The following is a 16205-nucleotide window of genomic DNA, read 5'->3' on the forward strand; positions in this document are numbered from 1 at the left end:
TTTTTCTCTTGACATATTTAGAGAAGCTTTTACAGTCAGTTTTTATGTTCCCTGCTAGTTTACTCTCATACTCTATTTTTCCCTTCTTAATCAATCTCTTTGTCCTCCTTTGCTGAATTCTGAACTGCTCCCAATCCTTAGGCTTGCCGCTTTTTCTGGCAATTTTATATACCTCCACTTTGGATCTAATACTATCCCTAATTTCTTTTGTAAGCCACGGTTGAGCCACCTTTCCTGTTTTATTTTTGCCCCAGACACAAATTAATAATTGTTATAATTCCTGCACACATTCTTTAAATATTAGCCATTGCCTATCCACCGTCATCCCTTTTAGTAAAGTTCCCCAATCTGTCATAGCCAACTCGCACCTCATACTTTCGTAATTTCCTTTATTTAGATTCAGGACCCTAGTTTTGGATTCAACTACTTCACTCTCCATCTTAATGACGAATTCTATCATGTTATGGTTGCTCTTCCCTAAGGGACCCCGCACAACAAGATTGTTAATTAATCCTTTCTCATTGCACAATACCCTGTCTAGGATCACCTGTTCTCTAGTTGGTTCCTCAACGTATTGGTCTAGAAAACCATCACGTGCACACTCCAGGAATTCCTCCCCCACAGTATTATTGCTAATTTGGTTTGACCAATCTTGACCAATAGTTGTACCCTTCTTGCATGCGTCTCTAATTTCCTGTTTAATGCCCTCCCCGACATCTCCACTACTATAGACAACCGTCACCAATGATTTTTGCCCCTTGGTGTTTCTTCACTCCAACCATACAGATTACACATTGTGATTTTCCGAGCCAATATCCTTCCTCACTATTGCATTGATTTCCGCCTTTACTAACAATGCTACCCCCACCTCCTTTCCCCTTTTGCCTGTCCTTCCTAAATATTGAATACCCCTGGATGTTCAGTTCCCATCCTTGGTCACCCTGCAGCCATGTCTCCGTAATCGCAACTATATCATAACCGTTACTATCTATCTGCTGCACTGTTAATTCATTTACCTTATTGCGAATGCTCCGCGTATTTTGACACAATGCCTTTAGACTTGTCTATTTAAGATTGCTAGTCATCTTAGTTTTATTTTGCACTGTGGCCCTATTTGTTTTTCGCCCTTGTTTTCTCTGCCTTCCACTATTGCTTCTTCCCTTTCTGACTTTGGTTTCTATTCTTGTTTCCCCCCCTCTGTCTCCCTGCTCAGATTCCCATCCCCCTGCCATTCTAGTTTAAATCTTCCCCAACAGCACTAGCAAACACTCCCGCGAGGACATCGGTCCCGGTCCTGCTCAGGTGTAACCCATCCCGCTTGTACAGGTCCCATCTTCCCCAGAACCGGTCCCAATGTCCTAGGAATCTAAATACCTCCCTCCTACACCATCCCTGCAGCAACGCATTCATCTGGTCTATTCTCCTGTTCCTATACTCACTAGCACGTGGCACTGGTAGTAACCCTGAGATCACTACCTTTGATGTCCTGCTTTTTAATTTATCTCCTAACTCCTTAAATTCACCTTGCAGGGCCTCATCCCTTTTTTTTAAACCTATGTCGTTGGTACCGATATGGACCACGACTACTGGCTGTTCACCCTCCCCCTCCAGAGTGCCCTGCAGCCATACCGTGACATCCTTGACCCTAGCACCAGGGAGGCAACATACCATCCTGGCGTCACGTTTGCGGCTGCAGAAACGCCTATCTGTTCCCCTTACAATTGAATCCCCTATCAATATAGCCCTGCCACTCTTATTCCTCCCCGCAAGCGGCGGAAGTGCATCCCGTGCCTGGTGAGGCTGGTGATGTTGCTTGTCCTTGGACATCCATGGCGCCCCTCATCCTGATGGTGTAAATTTGAGGGGGTCCGAAAAGTTGTTAAATATGTGTGAACAGAACAATTGTGAGTGGAAAGTAAGAATTTTCAGTGAAAACACAAAGATCTCGCAGCCAAAGGTTTGTGTGAAAGAACTGAGTGCCCTGCAGCAAGAACTCACCTTTTCTCCCCATCTGTCAAACAAGCATTTGAATGTGCAACTGGCTGCCGGCTGAAACACCTCTGGTAAAACATGAGTGTTTCCCACAGCACGGGAAACACGCTGAGGATGTTTCAAAATCGGACCCCTGCCTTAATGTGGACAAAATTAAGTACTTCAAGTATGTACATAAGTCTCTGAACTATCATCCCGCCGGCTTTAATTGCCGGTGGGACTTCTGCATTCGGGAGGCGCACGCGCACCCAGATGCATCAACTGGGAACCCGGAAGTCTGCGGGTTGGAGCCGGGTTCCAAACCCGATTGGGATTTCTGCGATTTTTGGAGCCTCCCTGCCCCTACTACTTCGTTCCAAAATCGACTCCCTGATCGATAGCAAATACCATGCTGACAGATCCTCAAACCAGAAACACTAACGTGTTTATATTAAGTAAAGTTATACGGAAGCAAGAGTAAAAACAGATTGAATTACAGAATTTCACTTAATTTACAGAATCTGTTAGAAAAAACAATGAAAGCTCTGTCTTTGCAGTTCTGTTTGGTAACTTTCGACCATGCTTCCGTCATGAGATGTTCTACATGAGAAACTAATCCCATGGAGTCCTTTCTTGCTGTGACTCAGTCTCCAAGTGAACTGAAGCAGCTGGCAGCAGCTGCAACATTTATTCCAAGCCTGTGCTGCTCCTAGACACAGGACAGCTCATCAAAAATCAGAAGAGAGACACAATTGCAGGAGACGACTCACATATCATCTTGACTGCCAGTAACATCCAGGAGGTGCAACTTCTGAGCAATGCACAATTTTGAAAAATAAAATTTATTTTGATAGCTGTTATTAGAAATAACAATAGCACCTCCCCTTTTAAGCAATTTTCTTGAAGATACCCTGGACCCTCAACCACAAGCACGTAAATAAATTGTTAATCAATCAATTACACTCTTTCCTTAGTGAGGCAGCTATGCCAGATAATGGATTTGTTTCTTTTTTTACAATAGCTAACTCACATATATGTCTGAGGAGATAACAAACCATGTGTCCCAACAAAGGACTGTCTATGAGCAATCAATATAAACAGAGGCAAGAGGCGCTAAATTGGGCCGTGTAGCACCCATTGTTTCGGCGCTACACGGCCTCTCCGACATCCAAGATGGCGTCTTGGATGCGCATGCACGTTTCCAGCGTGACGTGCGCTGGACACCATCTTGGTATTGGAGTTAGCGCAGGCTCAGATAACGAATGCTGGAATCATGTGAAGTGGGGAGAAAATGGCTTCAGTGTGCAACCCTGATTTAAAGTGATAAGTCCCAAAATGGTGTCTAACGCTTAACTCAATGCACAGTCTTAACCCCGATCATCTGAACATGTCTTGGAGTGCCCGGGGGAACCCCCCACCAGCACTATTTAAAGGGACCATGCAGGATTTACAGGTTAGTGGCTGGATTATTGCTTCTGGCTGCTGAGACATTTGCAACTGTTTTTGGAGGTCTTCTAGACTTCAATACTAGGACGCGGGGACATAGCCTAACATTTAGAGCCAGGACATGCAGGAGTGAAGTTAGGAAATGTTTCTACACGCAAAGGGTGGGAGACATTTGAAACGCTGTTCTGCAGATGGCAGTTGATGCTAGCTCAATTGTGAATGTTAAATCTGAGATTGATAGATTTCTGTGAACCAAGGGTATTAAGGGATATGGGGCTAAGGCGGGTATATGGAGTTAGGTCACAGGTCCGCCATGATCTCATTGAATGGCGGAACAGGCTCGAGGTGCTAAATGCCACTGCCACTTGCTGCCTCCTGACAAGCGCCACCTTCTCTTGCAAGAAAGTGGGACGTATGTCTGGGTGATGTGCCTGTCACGGTTGAATAGCTGCCAGTGTGTGTGGTCCGTGAGTTGTGGGTGGACGGCTTGCAACAGTGGTAATGTATATGGGTGAGAGGAAGCATCTGGTTGGAAGAGTTCGGTACTGATGGAAAGAGTTTATTGGTATGTGGGGGATGGGGGGTGTAGTGCATGGTGCAGTTGGTAGGAGATGCCACTTGACAGTTAAACTTACTCACCTTGCCCACTTATGTCAATGCATTGAACTTCTTCCTGCACTGCATCCATGTTCATGATGCTGTGCGCCTGGCATTGACTTCGTCCCCCGCTGCCTCTTGGATATATGTCTGGAGGGCTTCTTGCACTCTGCCCCCCCGCGGATATAGGATGTCCCTCCTTCTGTCCATCTCTTGCACCAAAGTCTCTCAGCATCAGCAGAGAACCTTGGTGCACGCACTCTTGCAGGCCTGGTACCAACTCAGATCAGCAGATTGGTGAGGTCTGGCATGCAGATTGGAGGATGTGGGATTTAGTGCAAATTGCATTGATTCCATGTGCAAGGCCCAGAATGGAACACTGATTGCAGGTGAGTCCTCAGGCCGGCCGAAACTTGAGTCCTGCCTGCGCAGGGGTCATTGGGCGCGGGGTAATAGTGCATCACTCTACCTACGCCCAAAAACAGCCCTTATCCCATGTTTTCCCCCCCAAGATGTTTGCTTTGAATATCAAAGCCTTCTCCAAATGAAAGGACAAACAAACTTTACATTTATATACCACCTATCACATCCCAAATGCTTTACAACCATTGAATTACTTTTATTATATAGGTAAATACGACAGCCAATATGCACATAGCAAGGTCCCACAAACAAGACAGCGACCATCAATCTGATTTTGGGTCAGTTGAGAGATAAATGTTGGCCATGACACTGTGGGAACTCCCTTGCACTTCTTTGAATAGTGCCTTGAGGATCTTTTATGTTCACCTGAACAGGCAGATGAGGCCTCAGTTTAACATCTTATCCAAAATACACCACTCCTTCAGTATAGCACTGAAGTATCAGCCTAGATGATGTGCTCAAATCCTGCAGCGGGGCTTGAACCTACACCCTTTTGACTTAGAAGTGAGAGCACTACCACCTGAACCAGCAGGTAGGTGTGGATTTGCTCAAACAAATCCCCCCACCAGCAACACCGCTCCCCCCCGCCAGCCCCCGCCCCAACAAAGACACCAAGACCAATACCAATGAAATATCTTCTGGAAAGCCAATTTATAATTGTTACAATACTGGCATAACCACACTATTCCGTATAAATGTATAATATAGAGATTCTTATGATCTGAAACACGGTGTCTAATTGAGACTATTACATCTTTGCCCTCAGAAAGACAGCACTCGCTAGTGCTACTCCTACATGGGACTGGCAAGAACCTTACTTATACAAATGAACCATACAACAATTATACAATGTGCGTAATTCTCTCCAGCGGTCCAGAAGACACACAAAATCCTGCCTGAAAGACAAACTTCCCCTGACCCGACACCTCTGTATCTTATTTTTGTCATGGTCCTGTACGCAAGATAGACCTTCAGGCCACGTCCCATCAGTTTGCGCAAAGCATAAGCTAGCATTGATGCAAATGTAAAGATCAGGAAGGATTAAAGGAAGGAACTTAAAAAAAAATGAGCACACTCTTTTGTTTTGGGGTGAGCTATACAACTGGTCACATTTTTTGGTAGATACACAAGAATACATTGAATTTAACAGTTTTGCCTGTTTATACTGAACTGAACTGAACAATTCTAATGGTTTTACTGACAATGTCTTGATACTGACAAAAAAGTACAAAGTTTACATCATCAACCTTTCTCTCAAACAAACAAATTCTTAAGAGAATAGATAATTTGAACTTCGATAAAATGTTAGAGATTAAGACAAAGGTGGGAATTTTATTTCCCCCTGCCTAGTGAAAACTGGGCAGGCTCGTGGTTAAAATTCTAATTTTAACATGCCCGATTTCAGGGAGATGAGCCACCCACCCGAGTCAGTGGCCGCACCAACAGTGAGAACCAGTTTTAAAGACCAAAAGGGGCTTTCCAGTTAAGTTTAAAACTTTCCTTTGTGGGGCCAGGAGGAGTCCCACAAGGAAAGTGTTGAACTGCTGACCGCCACAGAACCCCGTTCCCGTACTTATCTTGGACCCAGAGGGCGGCCTCTGGGTCGCCCAACTTTCTGCCGCAACCCTGCCTCCCGTTCTGAGCAGGAAGTCGGCCAGTGACATGATAGTGAGGCCCAGCCGTTAAAATCGGCTGGGCCTCCCATTGCTGTTCCCGGATGAGCCGGCTGCTCGCTTGGCCACTTTCCGAGAGTTAAAATTCCTACCAAAGCCTGGAACTGGGGAAACAGGCTCAAGCTTTGAAGAGGGAATGTGCACAGACAGTTTGAATTTAACGCCTTTACACAAAGGATGGTGAACGTGTAGAATGGACTACCCAGGGAGGCAGTCGAGGCTCGTAATGCACATAGATATTTGAGGGAACAGGCAATTGAAAGGTATTGGTTTTGGGACTAGTAAGACGACTGTAGAGTCTTTTCTGGCTCTGTATCTTTCTATGTTCCTGAGTCACAGAGTGAGAATGAAAGTCTGAAAACAAGCCTCTATGGTATTGTCCTTTGTAGTGTACTGATACAATATTTCTGTACTTAACATACCTGCATGATTATCTTAGTAAAATATATGGATTTAACTACTTTTGCTTTTTAATATGATTTATGCATCTATATATTAATGCATTTTTGCTTAGAACCCACATATGTGTTTCTGTTCTCTCTGGATTATTGTGCATTTCTGTCATTCACGCTCAAAAACTAAAAATTGTGAATATAAAATAACGTATGCTATTCTTAAAAGAAAATGCAAGTATATACATGCCTAACCTTTTCAGTAGGAGGCTCGACAAAAAGAAACACAGTAAAATAGACACTTGATCCGTTGACGTGTAGCTGTATCATTGCAATCCAAATTTTAAAAAATCTCAGATTACCATCACTTTAGAAACCTGTGCATTTCACAACATAGCACCTAATTAGCCAAGTGTGCTCAAACAGAAGATTCCTAGCAAGTTAGCTGTTACCTAGGAAAGAGTTCGTTTCATGACCAAATGCTTTCTTTGTACAAACTGCACTGAAACAGTATGGTAGGAATGGATTACTTCAGTTACTGGACAGTTTATGATTTCATTACCTAGTACAGCAATTACAACAATTGCTTCCTTTTTTTATTCGTTCATGGGATGTGGGCGTCGCTGGCGAGGCCGGCATTTATTGCCCATCCCTAATTGCCCTTGAGAAGGTGGTGGTGAGCCGCCTTCTTGAACCGCTGCAGTCCGTGTGGTGAAGGTTCTCCCACAGTGCTGTTAGGAAGGGAGTTCCAGGATTTTGACCCAGCGACGATGAAGGAACGGCGATATATTTCCAAGTTGGGATGGTGTGTGCCTTGGAGGGGAACGTGCAGGTGGTGTTGTTCCCATGTGCCTGCTGCACTTGTCCTGCCATTATTTATTAGCTAACTGATAGCTATCCTATGCTCAGCAATCAGAAATGTCACCAGTCAATGGTCCAGGACCAGCTATTCTTGGATTAGGGCCAGCAGAAATCACTTCTTCATGCTTTGATTTACCATTTGATGCAGAAACTGATATTAATGGGGTATTTTCTGGTAATTACCATCCTTGCCAATTTACAACATATGGAGGGAAGCACAATGATCCAATTGGTCACAAAGTTACACCACTATCACTGATCAGCTATGGCACTATAAAATAATCAATACAACTGCAGTGCACACTTTTACCACAAGCAATATGGCCATTTTGTGGCTGAGTTTTGAGGCCACATTAGGTGATTGATTAAGGAACTGAACCCACCCATTAAAATAAAAAGAGGTGCAATTCTGAGGAAAAGATGAAACTGCTTGGGAGTTTAGTTTATTTAAAAATCATACATTTGAGACCAAAATGAGAACATGTTGATCTAAAGAAACATGGAGTGAAGGATAAAGCAAAGGGGCAAGAGAAAAGCATAGTGAAAAGATTTGAACAGAAAAAAAATTAAGCATAAGAAATGGAAAAATATTTATGACATTAGTTAAGTATTCCATGCTTCCCTGTTCATTACAGTATCTTGAACTCTTAATCAACACCAGTAGTTCTAGGTCCATATCTCTATCAGACCTTTCCTATAGATGATACTTCTTCCCTGCATGGATATGTCCAAAAACACCACCAAAAAAACTTGGAAACAATGAAATGGTTTCCATACTTTTTTCTTCATGACATTGTACTCATGGATGCAGGATTTTTAAAAAAAATCTAAGGTGCAGGCTGATCTATATATAAACTTAAAAATTAGACCCGTTTGTCTCTAGCCCAGTAAATCTCACATTTATTGACCTGTGTTAACCACAGAACTGTTAATATAATATATTATCAGTAATGTGGTTACCAGGGATCAATTTCTGCACTCCCAGCTTGACTCTCACACCGCAGTCAACCTCGCAGATTAGCTGCAAACTTGTCCCCTTACATCCCTGGTACCAGGCATGCTGGCCACCGGCTCAGATGGACTTCACTATCATCTTCTGTGTACAGCCTCCCTACTTGCTCACTCCCTTCCAAACCTCAATGGGCCTCCTCCGGTGCTCCCTGACAGGCCCCAGCCACCTGCACTGTCTCTATCTCAGGCTCTGTTTCCCCTTCCCTTCCTTATGCAAACATGGCTAGATAATACTGGACCTGTTCCCCCCATATCCAAGAAGAGACTGTTAGAGGGTCAGTAATATATCTGATTCCACGTCGCCTTGGGAGGTGAAAGGAAAAGGGTTTGAGACATATACAGAATAAAGAGAATGTGTGAGTACAGAAATAAAGAGAAATACATTACAGACACAGAAAGGATGATAAAGTAGGAGAGGAATAGACAAAGAGTGGGAATAAAATACAGTGAGAGAAGGAGAGAGAGAGAGAGAGAGAGAGAGAAAGATACAGAGAGAAATAGAGGCAATGTGCATGGCATAGAGAAAGGATAGGAGGGATACAGAACAGGGAGGAGACAGATGTAAGGACAGACAAAAGAAGTGATTGAGGCATGTGAGAGATATAGGATTTTTTGAGCTGCGGGACCAGATGGATTGCAATGGTCATTTTCAGCCCTGATTTACAAAAAGGGAGTGTTAGAAAAAGTGTCAGAAATAGAAAGGAGAGAAGAGCTAGTGGGGGAAAGAGAGAAAAAAAAAATTTGAGTGAGAGGCAAGCATAAGACAAGGCACAATATTATTTTTGCTCCTGAGCAACACCATGGGAAATCAACTAATATTTATAATTTGCTCTTTATTCTCATGTTGCTTCTCACTGCTCAATGTCTGTGCCTCTCCTTGTTATTGTTTTCTGGCTCTGCTTTTTGGATTTTTTTTCCAATTATATTTCTTCCACAGTTTTTGTTACATTGTTGCATCAGAGACATGCCTCCAGCGCCCCATGTCCAGGTATCTAATTCCTTCCCTCTACTAGCTCTCCCTATAGTCAAACCTCTGTGAAACAGCAGTAGCTTGAGAATTCCTTTAATACAGTTTTAAGATTTTATTGGGAGACATACACCTAGGTGACAGGGTGAATTGCACAAACGATTATGCTAAAGATCCTCTAATCAGCTTTCTACCTATAAGTCACCAAAAGTTCTCCCCATTTGTGCCTTGAAGTTCAAATTATCGGGGGAGTATGGTCTGTTTATTTGAAGAAGTCTTTACCTGTTATAGAGAAGGCATATGTTCCGATTGATTTTTCGGTCTGAGAGATAACGTCTGTGATCCTCCCAGATATCTTTGATGGCATTTGGGAGGAGGACGATCAGGATGGGGATGAGGCTGATCACTGGCTGGAAGGCACTGACAATGGGCACAAAGTTGAGTATGGCAATGAAGATAAAATATACATTGGCCAGTCGGTGTAGCTGCTCAAAGAGATTCTTGGGCACAAAGGACCACACCGTGTACTTGGTTGTCTTGATCCCATTTCCCAAATATTTTTGGTTTGTGGCTTTTGTGCTCCCTCCATACAACAAATTCGACACCACGATCCTCTTGGTGCCCTCCTTCATTTTTTGTTTACTTTCCTCATCTACATTTATGCAGCCTGCTAGAATTGCCATGGTTTCAAAGTTGTTTCCTTCTGTCTAAATGACTACAGCCCAGTAAATCCCGCTGCCCGATCTCTGCATGGTCCTCTCCACTGGTTTGGAAAGTCTGTTGTTCTGTGACTGGCAATCCCTGACACAGTTACTACTTCTGTTCTTTACTTGCTAATCATAAACTTGCATTTGGCTCAGCTTATTTCCTGCACCGCCCACTTGTAAACAACCTGGTCACACATATGGCAGATTCCTTGGGAACTGTAATCCAAATCCATTTGTGACGCTCAATGCCATAATTTCCTTGTTACAGCAAACATTGCTGTGGTACTTTATTTCACCAGTCAGGAAGATCCATCAATTCACCAGTGGCAAATAACACATGGGTCACAATCACTTGTAGAATGAGCTGGATATTCTCTGTTTGCACAAGATAATGGGCCAAATCTTGCTGGAAAAGTAATGGCGTGTAAACAGTGCAAACCAAAACAATTTAATTTTTCTTCCTAAAAAAGGCACCAATCCCCTTCTAAAGAGCAAAGTAAACCTTAGAGTGTGTATAATGTTCTGAAATCCACATTGTTCTCTCTGGCATGAAGAGGATATTATTAAAACAAATTGAAAAATATTGGGCTCCTTCATAAAATGCTATATTCATCCATTTCAGTAGACAATTAGTGCAGTGCATGTGCTTAAGGAGTGTAATCCAATGAAATCCTCTTGAATATGAAAGGAAGTGACTCTCAGAGGCATACAAGATAGTAAATAGTATAGAGAAGGTAAATCAGAAATACTACTTCAATTTAAAGTATTCTAGCAAAACAAGGAGGCACAAGTTCGACTCTGGCAGCAGGACAAAGTTCAAACTGAACAAATAGTTCCTCTTCACACAAAAGGTAATCACCACATGGCATGGACTACAGAATAGGGTAGTGGAGGCCAAAAATCCCAAAAGCATTTAAGAAAGTTGAATGCTGTGATAGGGCATCCTAAATTTTTTTTTAAATGATTGAAGTGACGTGGGCTGAATGCCCTTCCTCATCTGTAACTATCTTGTGTCTAGTCCTTACTGGATGGTGTCATAAGAAATAGGAGCATGAATAGGCTATACGGCCCTTCAAGCCTGGTGTTGGCGTGACCAATTTGTTTTAGTCAGTCCCAGGTGTCTTTTTGAAAAACAGTTAGAAGCACTGCTTATTGGAGAGTCAGTGCACTACTGTAATAACATATGAGTTACAATCAGCCCTCAGTTCAGCATGGAAGTCAAGGGAGTTGAACTTGACATCTATCACTCCTATGCACCAGCTTGACTCAGTGATAGCACTCTAACCTCTGAGGATTCAAGCCCCACTCCAGGACAAGCACATGATCTAGGCTGATACTTCAGTGCAGTACTGAAAGATTGTTGCATTGTCAGAGGTGCCGCCTTTCAGATCAGACATTAAACCAATCTGCTTGTTCAGATAGATCCCATGGCACTATTCGAAAAGAGCAAGGGAGTTCGCCTGGTATTCTGGCTAACATTTATTCCTCAAACAACACCACCAAAAATTAGTCATTTAACTCACTGTAGCTTGTGCAACCTTGCAGTGTGCAAACTGACTGCCGTGTTTGCCTACATAACAACAGGGAATGCACTTCAAAAGCGATTCATCAGTTGTGGAATGTTCTGAGGACATAAAAAACGTTATATAAATGCAAGTTGTTCTTTCTTTGTCGCTCTGAGATACAACACCATTCTGAAAAATTTATGGCCCATGGCTACATTCATTCAAATTCATGGGATGTCAACTACAGTCAGAACAAAAAAAACTTTAAACTTACTTTTCATAATTTATATTGGTTCTTTAATTGCCAAAGCAAAGGCTTCCAGATGCAACTTTTGAGAGATATCCTTGAAATACTTCTTTAAGAACTGAGTACTAACAGCTCCACCCACACTTGGCAATTCAAACCTCATTTTGTTTTTTTTTAATAAAGATCTACTTATCGTATTTATTTTAGTTTCCAAGATCAAAATGCACTTCAGTTTCTTTTTCTTATTTCTTTGGCTCACTTAGTGCAGAACTAGCAATTTTGAAGAATTTCTCTAAAGAATACAAGTGTTAGAATGCTGGCTGAGCTGGATTTTATCAACATGCTCTTTATAGCAGTCCTCAGATTCCAATGGAACTTGTTCTGCATATTATTGTTGAAGGCACAAAATTCAAATTTCTGGTACCTTAATCGGAATCACACGGTCGAGTTGACAACAACAGACACCTCCGCCTTCTCTTAAATACAGGGATTCAGACATTAATTTAGTCATGGAAAACCCTGTGGTGACTGTCCCCATTTGTGTTTCCTAGTTCTTGGTTTAAAATGTTTGTGGCAGTGAAGTTAAATAATAATGAGAGAAAATGTGCATGTTTGTCATAGTCATTCAGCATATCAGATTTGATTCTGTCATGAGGTAAAGACCAGTGTTAAAGCCCAGACGATTTCCATTGGACTGCAGACTTCTGAATTTAAAATGCATTTTTGATGCGACACAATTCATCCTCTCTTCAGCAGCAACAGCTCTGACACAAAGTGATGGAAGGTTCTGGGGGGTGGGGGAGTTAAACAATGCAGCTATCACAAGTAGGATGGTTGCCTGCAGAAACCAGAATTTTCTTCACTTCTCTAGGTATTTGCTCTTTCATAGACACTCAGAGATTGACATTTTGAACAATCAATTGGGACAGTTACAAGATTATTACAGTAAAATTACACATTGTTTACTGGCAATCGTTTTTAATAAATCCCAACATCCAGCCAGGATTAATGTTTATTGAACATAATCCTTCCTACCGTTCCCGGGTGTGCACTGTTCTAAAATAATCAAAATAAGTAGCAATGGTTCGGGTACAGTCTAGGTACATTCTCACGAGGGGGAAAGGTACGGCAACCAAAGCCAGAGCTCCATGGATGAAAGAGATAGAGAGTAAGATGAAGCAGAAAAAGGGGGCGTATGACAGATGTCAGGTTGATAATACAAGACAGAACCAGGCTGAATATAGAAAGGGCAGAGGAGAAATGAAAAAGGAAGTAAGAGGGGCAAAGAGAGAGTATGAGATTAGACTGGCAACTAACATAAAAGGGAATCCAAAAGTCTTCTATAGGCATATAAATAGTAAACGGGTATTAAGGAGGGGTGGGGACGATTAGGGACCAAAAAGGAGATCTACACATGGAGGCAGAGGGTATGGCTGAGGTACTAAATGAGTACTTTGCATCTGCCTTTACCAAGGACAAAGGTGCTGCCAAAGTCACAGTAAAAGAGGAAGTAGTTGAGATACTGGATGGGCTAAAAAGTGATAAAGAAGAGGTACTAGAAAGGCTGGCTGTACTTAAAGTAGATAAGTCACCTGGTCCAGATGGGATGCATCCTAGGTTGCTGAGGGAAGTAAGAGTGGAAATTTCAGAGGCGCTGGCCATAATCTTCCAAACATCCTTAGATATGGGGGTGGTGCTAGAGAACTGGAGAATTGCAAATGTTACACCCCTGTTCAAAAAAGGGTATAAGGATAAACCCAGCAACTCCAGGCCAGTCAGTTTAACCTTGGTGGTGGGGAAGCTTTTAGAAATGATAATCCGGGACAAAATTAAGTGGCATTTAGACAAGTGTGGATTAATAAAGGAAAGCCAGCATGGATTTGTTAAATATAAATCGTGTTTAGCTAATTTGATTGAGTCTTTTGATGAGGGCAATGTGGTTGATGTGTATACAGGCTTTCAGGAGGCATTTGATAAAGTGCCACATAATAGGCTTGTCAGCAAAATTGAAGCCTGCGGAATAAAAGGGGCAGTGGCAGCATGGATATGAAACTGGCTAAGTGACAGGAAACAGAGAGTAGTGGTGAACGGTTGTTTTTCGGACTGGAGGAAGGTATACAGTGGTGTTCCCCAGGGGTCTGTACTAGGACCACTGCTTTTTTTTGATATATAAGCTGTAGAGGATTAGACACTTAATTCATTTTGAAATTCATACAAATATGCAGTAGCTTCACAAACCTGTTGTGCTGATGGGACACGACTATAATGCTTTCCATTTCCCAAAGCATTTGATAAATAATGTGCATAGCCTTAAAAACCACATCTAAACATTACTTGAACTAATATTAACAACATTTTGCCCAAAATGTTGAGGGCTACAACTGTCAAATTGAAGAAAGGGAAAACTTGTAGACTTACTTGTCATATACTTTAGTTGTTCGGTTGTTTATTTGTTTGTCAAATTTGTAACGGCGGTAATCTTCAATCCCATCTTTAATTGCAATAATTGCAAGGACTACTACCAATGGCAGCATTGTTATCTCCTTTTGAAATGCTTCCACTAATGGGATCCAGTTTAGAACCACTATAAACAGGAAGTACAGGTTTGCAGCCCTGAAAGAACACAAAGGAAAGAAAATGGAAATTATAAAGTGAAGGGGGACAAAAGAGAATGACTATAAAAATTCTTTGTTACAATCAAACCTAGAATTAAAAAAAAATTGTTTGCTAACTATTAAAACGGCTATACTATCTACATTTAAATTCAAAGTCGCTAATTCATATTATCTGATACTTTTGTTTAAGCATGAAATTCCCACTTTGCTGTGGTATTTACATTTCATAATTCAAACCAAGGATTTTTTGCACAAAAATAAGTTTGAATTATCAGGAGTAGACTGAACTATATTAGGGAATGAGCGACGACAGCAAAGCTCAAACTGTTTCAGTGGTGAACCCCCACACCCCGTTCTTGGAAGAGTCCCCTTTCTCTGAGCTACTTTTGCCCCCTCCTTTCTGAATTCACTTGCTTCTTTCTCAATTAAATTATGCAAACAAAGCAAAATAATTACCTCCCTCCCCAAGCACTCATGGAACAGTTGCTCTTCCTTTTCCCCCTCGTAGGCACCCCTGAGCTGTTTACATTAGTACTGCATTTGCTCAGCACAATCCAAGCTAGCAGAAGACTGGGAGACTACATCATCATCAGTAATTCTGTCCATGAACAGTACAGACAGGCATTATGGTCCAGCACAGCTAACACCAATAAAGGGACAGTATATATATTACTATTCCCAAGTGAAAAGTACCGAGGGGACACAACATAACTAGATTGTTAGCAAAGTGTGCCAAAGCAGCTAACACTAATAAAGATTGCCCTGGATCTTCTCTCTATTCAAAAGAGAGGGGATATGAAAGAAGTGTTTAAAGTTATGAAAGGTTTGGACAATTTGGATCCAAGTAAGATTTTCTGTCGTGTAAAGAATTTAAGCACAAGGAGTCATATTTACAAATTAAGGACAACAAAAGAAAATAGCAAAGGCAGGATGATCATTTTTTAAACTAAAGCTATGTGGAACAGATTACTGGCACGGGTTGCAGAACAAGAATCCTTCATGGGTTTCAAGAAGGAACTAGCCAGGTTCTTGTCAATAAATGGGATTCAGGGTTATTAGAAATGCATCAAGGGAATACTGTGGGGATAGGTGGGCTAGATGGATCGAAGGTCTTCTCCTGCCTGAAACTGTTACTATGTAAGATGGCTGTGCAAGAATGAGTGAGTAAAAGTTGTCAAACCCAGGTTTGTAACATTCCATTGGGTTTGGAGTAAAAGGAATTCAAACATTTTCACTGTGCTGTAATGCAATAGGAATTCTGTTTGTTACAATAATCCACAAAATTAATGTAAGTGATCTTGTGTTTTCACAGTGAATTACATTTAAAGCAATAAACACATTTAGTATGGTTTGATAGAGTAGTCATAGAGAAAATGATTCCACTTGTGGGGAGTCCAAAACCAGAGGTCATAAATATAAAATAGTCACTAATAAATCCAATAGGGAATTCAGGAGAAATTTCTTCATCCAAACAGCGGTAAGAATGTGGAACGCACTACCACAAGGATTAGTTGAGGCAAATAGCATAGATACATTTAAGGGGAAGCTTGATAAGTACATGAGGGAGAAAGGAATAGAAGGGTATGCTGATAGAGTTAGATGAAGTAGGGAGGGAGGAGGCTCGTGTGGAGCATAAATCAGTTGGGCCGAATGGCCTGATTCTGTGCTGTAATTTCAATGCACAACGATCTTTCAGCTTTTATAATCAAGATAATACATTTAAAGACATCTAAAATGCAACTTATTAGATAGGATTGTTGACTTAATCATGAATCCGAATTTCTGGACTC

At 41.8% G+C, this 16205-nt stretch overlaps 1 protein-coding gene across 3 annotated transcripts in view; it reads right to left on the reverse strand.

Annotated features, from left to right (window-relative positions):
- Positions 1-16205, reverse strand: part of LOC137323994 (phospholipid-transporting ATPase VD-like) — a 231749-nt gene that overhangs the window by 104791 nt on the left and 110753 nt on the right. For all 3 annotated transcript variants that reach the window (XM_067988174.1, XM_067988168.1, XM_067988179.1), the window contains one exon: positions 14219-14413. In XM_067988174.1, the coding sequence (XP_067844275.1) occupies positions 14219-14413 (195 nt within the window). The remainder of the gene's footprint in view (positions 1-14218; positions 14414-16205) is intronic.

This window comes from Heptranchias perlo, chromosome 1 (genome assembly GCF_035084215.1).
Source record: "Heptranchias perlo isolate sHepPer1 chromosome 1, sHepPer1.hap1, whole genome shotgun sequence".
Taxonomy (NCBI): Eukaryota; Metazoa; Chordata; class Chondrichthyes; order Hexanchiformes; family Hexanchidae; genus Heptranchias; species Heptranchias perlo.